General features: G+C 43.7%; 1 protein-coding gene across 1 annotated transcript in view; it reads right to left on the bottom strand.

Annotated features, from left to right (window-relative positions):
• Positions 1 to 4564: 4564 nt before the first annotated feature.
• The window catches only part of LOC145353714 (transcobalamin-1-like), a 22557-nt gene continuing 20063 nt past the window's right edge, over positions 4565 to 7058 (bottom strand). Inside the window, exons 7-8 of the mRNA XM_080204481.1 lie at positions 6562 to 6680; positions 4565 to 4626 (exon numbers count right to left, since the gene is read on the bottom strand). Of these exons, the coding sequence (XP_080060607.1) occupies positions 4565 to 4626; positions 6562 to 6680 (181 nt within the window). The remainder of the gene's footprint in view (positions 4627 to 6561; positions 6681 to 7058) is intronic.

Raw genomic sequence — 7058 nt, 5'->3', positions numbered from 1 at the left:
ATTGGTGGGCAGCAGGGCTGTGAACTGGTGCAAAGGACGGGATGATTGACGCACCATTGAAATGGTTACTAAGCAGAGCCTTGCTTTACAATGTTGGAGGTGACTCCCCCACTGGTTGTTGTCATAAAGCTTTCTAGCTGTGAGCTTGCCCTTTCACCTCCTGTGCTTTTCAGTGTCCTCCCCTTATTGTTCCTGTCTCTGAGGTGCTGGAACACCTGTGAGGCAAGCCACACATCGATTCGGGGGATCAATCACTGTCTGGAAGACTGGAATAGGATTCTTCCAGTGAAAACAATCCAAGTTTATTCAACCTCTCCTCATAGCCAACACCTCGAGACCAGGCAACATCCTGGTGAACCTTCTGTGCACGCTCTCCAAAGCTTTCACATCCTAAATATTTTTAAGACGCGGGTTGATGGGTTTTTGATAGGAGAGGGGATTAAGGGTTATGGGGAGAGGGCGGGAAAGTGGAACTGAGCAGCGACAGATCAGCCATGATCTTATTGAATGGCGGGGCAGGCTCGAAGGGCTGGATGGCCTACTCCTGCTCCTATTTCTTATGTTCTTATGTTCTTATCCTTCTGGTAATGAGGTGACCACAACTGCATACAGTACCCCAAATGCAGCCTAACCAAGGTTATATACAACTAAATATGATTTCCCAACTCTTGTACTCAATGCCTCGGCTGATGAAGGCAAGCATTCCATATGCCTTCTTCATCACCTTGGCCATCTGTGTTGCCACTTTTAGGGAGCTATGGACCAGCATGTCCAGACCCCTTTTGGAATGTAAGATATAGGAGCAGAATAAGGCCCTTCAGCCCATTGTGTCTTCTCCACCATTCAATCATGGCTGATATGATTTTCATTCCCCATTCTCCTGCCTTTTCTCTGTAACCCGTGATCCCCTTTTGATCAAGAATCTATCTATCTCTGTCTTCAAGACACTCAATGATCTGGCCTCCCCAGCCTTCCAGGGCAATATGTTCCACAAGTAGGTATAGATGGGATCGGCGCAACTTGTGGGCCGAAGGGCCTGTTTGTGCTGTAGTGTTCTATGTTCTAAGTCCACCACCCTCTGGCTGAAGAAATTTCTCCTCACCTCGGTTTTAAAGGAGCGAATCTTCACTCTGAAGTTGTGTCCTCGAGTTCTAGTGTCTCTCATTAGTGGAAACATCCTCTTCACGTCCACTCTATCCAGGCCACTCAGTATTCTGTAAGTTTCGGTGAGGTTCCCCCCTCAATCTTCAACACTCCATCGAGTGCTAACCCAGACTCCTCTTATGACAAACTCTTCATTCCTGGGATCATTCTGTGATCCTCCTCTGGACTTTTTCCAACACCAGCATTCCCTTCCTTAGATATGGGGCCTGAGACTTTTTGTTCTGAAGTCTAAAAATCCCATTGTTCTTTTCACAATGAAGTTTGTTAGATTTGCATTTTAATTCCGCATTCAACCAATTGTTTGGTTCGATTGAATCAGAGTAGGACTTATTCAGATAATGGGAGGGCGTTGGGGAGAGTTACAGAACAAAGAGATCTAGGAGTACAGGTTCATAGCTCTTTGAAAGTGGAGTCACAGGTGGACAGGGTGGTGAAGAAGGCATTCGGCATGCTTGGTTTCATCGGTCAGAACACTGAATACAGGAGTTGGGACATCTTGTTGAAGTTGTACAAGACATTGGTAAGGCCACACTTGGAATACTGTGTATAGTTTTGGTCATTATTATAGAAAGGATATTATTAAACTAGAAAGAGTGCAGAAAAGATTTTCTAGGATGCTGCCGGGACTTGATGGTTTGAGTTATAAAGAGAGGCTGGATAGATTGGGACTTTTTTCATTGGAGTGTGAGAGGGTTAGGGGTGCTCTTCTAAAGGTCTACAAAATAATGAGGGGCATAAATCAGTTAGATAGTCAACATCTTTTCCCAAAGATAGGGGAGTTTAAAACAATGGGGTTTAAGGTGAGAGGGGAGAGATACAAAAGGGTCCAAAGGGAAAAATGTTTTACACAGAAGATAGTGAGTATCTGGAACAAGCTGCCTGAGACCTTAGTAGAGGCGGGTACAATTTTGTCTTTTAAAAAGTGTTTAGTAGTTACATGGGTAACATAGAAACATAGAAAGGAGCAGGAGGAGGTCTTTGAGCCTGCTCCGCCATTCATCACTATCATGGCTGATCATCCAACTCAATTGCCTAATCTTGCTTTTTCCTCATGACCTTTGGACCCATTTGCCCCAAGTGCTATATCCAGCTGCCTCATGAATACATTCAATGTTTTGGCTCCCTCGTACATATGAGTTGATTTCATGAGGGCCTCAGAATACTGGCTTTCCTCCAACTGCTTGTTGTCTGCAATAAGTCTCTCATTGTGTTCACAGTAGTTTTTGAAAGTGTGTTAAGATCACTATTACCAACTGCCTGTTGCAATCCAGTGTCATCACATTGCTGCCCCCAAATCAATACCAAGGGTGAAACCGATTCCTCTAAGCAGTAATTTGGGAATAATCCCCACTGTTAGAATTCTATTCACAAATTACTGCTTAAATTAACTACAAAAAAAACAGGTTCACCCCTTCCTCTGACTAATACTTCTTCCTTCCTCAGAACCATTAATGGTTAACTTTCTCCCATATCTCTCAAAATTTTAATTTATTTACTTACTTTGTGAGACATATAAGTGAAAACTTCACCCTTTGAAACAAAACTACCGGAATCTCTAAGAGCCGGTAATCATTAAATCCCTATAGTGCAAAAGGAGGCCATTTGGCCCATCGAGCTTGCACCGAGCACAATCCCAGGCCCTATCCCCACATATTTACCCTGTTAATCACGCGACACTAAGGTCAATTTAGCACGGCCAATCAACCTAACCAGCGCATCTTTGAACTGCCAGAGGAAACCAAAGGTTAGGTTGATTGGACGTGCTAAATTAATCCCTAGTGTCCCAGAATGTGATAGGTTAGGGGGATTAGCATGGTAACTAAGTGAGGATAGGGCCTGGATGGGATTGTTGTCGGTGCAGACGTGTTGGGCCAAATGGCCTCCTTCTGCACAGTAGGGATTCGATGACTGTGGGAGGAAACCAGGGCGCCCGGAGGAAAGCCAAGCAGAAACGGGGAGAGCGTGCAAACGCCGCACAGAATCGAACCCGCGTCCCTGAAGCTGTGAGACAGCAGTGCTAACCACTGTGCCACGGTGCCAACCAGGGTTGGTGAATCTTCAGAATTCACTGCCTTAGAGAGCTAGGTCATTGGATGCATGTTCAAGACGGAGATCGAGCGATTTTTTTGGGCACCAAAGGAATCATGGGATAGGTCGAACAAGTTGAGCTGGAAGATCAGCCATTTTGTTTCAAGGTAAGCAATGGGGTTGAAGGGTCTCCTCCAAAATATGTAAAGGGTGAAGCCACCGAATAGCTGAAGGCAATAGTTTAATTATGTAAGACAGATATTAAATGACATTTCAGTACATATATTGCAGAGAATCTTTATTTGGTTGAGGAAAATCTGAAGACAAAATGGACAAAATCCACGGAGACTTTATTGGAAGATGGAGATTAAGTGGGAGTGCGATAAACTTACAAAGAATAACTCCACCAGATAAAGGAACAAGGATTGAGCCAACCACCAAGTAACAACACCAAGAAATGTGATAGGTGGGAAGGTTCAGCAAACCCAAAACAAACTTCGTAACTGACAGAGCATCATAACCAGAGCTCCTCCTTCAGCCAGGTCACAGAAAGAGATTCTCATCAATGTCCTCACACAGAGAGATAGAGCAAGGGGGAGAGAGAAAGAGAGAGAGGGGAGAGAGAGGGAGGAGAAAGAGGGAGGGCAAGAGTGTGGGAAAGAGACGGAGAGAGAACGAGTGAGAAAAAGAGAAAAAGAGATAGGGAGATTGAAGAGGAGGAGAGTGATAGAGAGAGGGAGAGGGGGAGAGAAAGGGAGAGACTGAGAGAGGGGGAGAGAGAGAAGAGTGCAGAGACCTCAGAGAGTTGTAGGGACTGGAGGAGTTTACAGAGATAGGGAAAGTTGTAGGGGCTGGTGGAGGTTACTGAGATAGTGGGGGTTTGAAGAGGCTGGAGTAGGTTACAGAGATAGGGAGGGTTGTAGGGGTTGGAGGAAGTTACAGATGTAGGGAGGGCTGTAGGAGCTGGAGGAGGTAACAGAGATAGGCAAGGTTCTAATGGCTGGAGGAGGTTACAGAAATAGGGTGGGTTGTACAGGCTGAGGGAGGTAACAGACATAGAGAGGGCTGTAGGGGCTGGAGGAGGTTATAGAGATAGGGAGGGTTATAGGGGCTGGAGGGAGTTACAGAGATAGAGAGGGCTGTAGGGGCTGGAGGTGTCAGCAGCAGAGGGGAGGAGGGAGATGGACATTGTTATGGAGGATGAGGAGAATTTGATGTTTACAAAGTGGGGAGTGACCAGGGGGTGATTTGCCAGTGAGTGTCATTGCAAACAGGCAGGAGACATCTTGGAATGGCGAGTGATCTGGGAGAGGGGCGGATTCGTCCAGCAGACATCTGTCAGTCACACTTCTCGACCAGCATTGGATCGAGGTCAGTAACGGCTGAGCCTCGCAAAGATTCGTTCCCCATTAGTGGGTATGTAACTCCCAATGCCTGAAAGAGAAATGAGAATTCACATCAGGAGATTCACTCCAAATACTGAATAACATGAAGGGAAGGAGGAAACAGAGAGACACCAGGCAGGAAACAAAGAGTTAATATCTGGATTAATAATCCAGGGGACAGTAGTGTAGGGGTTATATTACTGTATTAATAATCCTGGGTACAGTAGTATAGGGGTTATGTTACTGGATTAATAATCGTGTGTACAGTAGAGTAGGGGTTATGTTACTAGATTAATAATCCAGGGGACAGTAGTGATGGGGTTATATTACTGGATTAATAGTCATGTGTACAGTAGTGTAGGGGTTATGTTACTGGATTAATAGTCATGTGTACAGTAGTGTAGGGGTTATGTTACTGGATTAATAATCCAGGGTACAGTAGTGTAGGGGTTATGTTACTGGATTAATAATCCAGAGTACAGTAGTGTAGGGGTTATGTTACTGGATTAATAATCCAGGGTACAGTAGTATAGGGGTTATGTTACTGGATTAATAATCCAGGGTACAGTAGTGTAGAGGTTATGTTAGTGGATTAATAATCCCGGGTACAGTAGTGTAGGGGTTATGTTACTGGATTAATAATCCAGGGTACAGTAGTATAGGGGTTATGTTACTGGATTAATAATCCAGGGTACAGTAGAGTAGGGGTTATGTTAGTGGATTAATAATCCAGGGTACAGTAGTGTAGGGGTTATGTTACTGGATTAATAATCCAGGGTACAGTAGTGTAGGGGTTATGTTACTGGATTAATAATCCAGGGTACAGTAGTATAGGGGTTATGTTACTGCATTAATAATCCAGGGTACAGTAGTATAGGGGTTATGTTACTGCATTAATAATCGTGTGTACAGTAGTGTAGAGGTTATGTTAGTGGATTAATAATCCAGGGTACAGTAGTGTAGGGGTTATGTTACTGGATTAATAATCCAGGGTACAGTAGTGTAGGGGTTATGTTACTGGATTAATAATCCAGGGTACAGTAGTGTAGGGGTTATGTTAGTGGATTAATAATCCCGGGTACAGTAGTGTAGGGGTTATGTTACTGGATTAATAATCCCGGGTACAGTAGTGTAGGGGTTATGTTACTGGATTAATAATCCAGGGTACAGTAGTATAGGGGTTATGTTACTGGATTAATAATCCAGGGTACAGTAGTGTAGGGGTTATGTTACTGGATTAATAATCCAGGGTACAGTAGTGTAGTGGTTATGTTACTGGATTAATAATCCAGGGTACAGTAGTATAGGGGTTATGTTACTGGATTAATAATCCAGGGTAAGTAGTATAGGGGTTATGTTACTGCATTAATAATCGTGTGTACAGTAGTGTAGAGGTTATGTTAGTGGATTAATAATCCAGGGTACAGTAGTGTAGGGGTTATGTTAGTGGATTAATAATCCTGGGTACAGTAGTATAGGGGTTATGTTACTGGATTAATAATCCAGGGTACAGTAGTGTAGGGGTTATGTTACTGGATTAATAATCCAGGGTACAGTAGTGTAGGGGTTATGTTACTGCATTAATAATCGTGTGTACAGTAGTGTAGGGGTTATGTTACTGGATTAATAATCCAGGGTACAGTAGTGTAGGGGTTATGTTACTGCATTAATAATCGTGTGTACAGTAGTGTAGGGGTTATGTTACTGCATTAATAATCCTGGGCACAGTAGTGTAGGGGTTATGTTAGTGGATTAATAATCCCGGGTACAGTAGTGTAGGGGTTATGTTAGTGGATTAATAATCCCGGGTACAGTAGTGTAGAGGTTATGTTAGTGGAATAATAATCCAGGGTACAGTAGTGTAGGGGTTATGTTACTGGATTAATAATCCAGGGTACAGTAGTGTATGAATAATGTGACTGGATTAATTTTGCGTTTTAGAATAATTTATAGCCTATATCATATTTAAATCTGCTGTTCTTACCCTGGTCCAGTGGTCCTTTTTCATTTAAAAGCTGCCAGTATGTTCTTTGTGCACTCGAAGCATTGAGCCCCCTGACACTGGTCAGTGATGGTCCCCACAGCGTCATTGTGGTTGTAAACCTGTCAGTGGAAAAGAGAGTGTGAGACAGACGGACAACCCAACCAAGTACAGAACTACACCCACTGTTACGCTCCCTCACTCACACCCTCTCTCTTTTGCTGTCCTTTACACTCATTCTTTCTCTCCCTCTCAATTTTCATCTGTTACATCTCTTTCTCTCTCTGAACAGTTAGAAGCCTCACAGCACCAGTTTCACGTCCAACAGGTTTATTTGGAATCACGAGCTTTCGGAGCACTGCTCCTTCCTCAGGTGAGTGGAGAGGTAGGTTTCACAAACACAGCGTATATAGGCAAAGACCCAGTTTCAAGATAATGGTTGGAATGGGAGTCTTTACAGGTAATCAAGTCTGAAATCTGAAAAGATTACCTTCGAGAGA

Source organism: Carcharhinus amblyrhynchos, chromosome 16 (assembly GCF_965287045.1).
Source record: "Carcharhinus amblyrhynchos chromosome 16, sCarAmb.v2.hapA, whole genome shotgun sequence".
Lineage (NCBI taxonomy): Eukaryota > Metazoa > Chordata > Chondrichthyes > Carcharhiniformes > Carcharhinidae > Carcharhinus > Carcharhinus amblyrhynchos.
The sequence above is the reverse complement of the archived record's forward strand: the minus strand, read 5'-3'. Positions and strand labels throughout refer to the sequence as shown.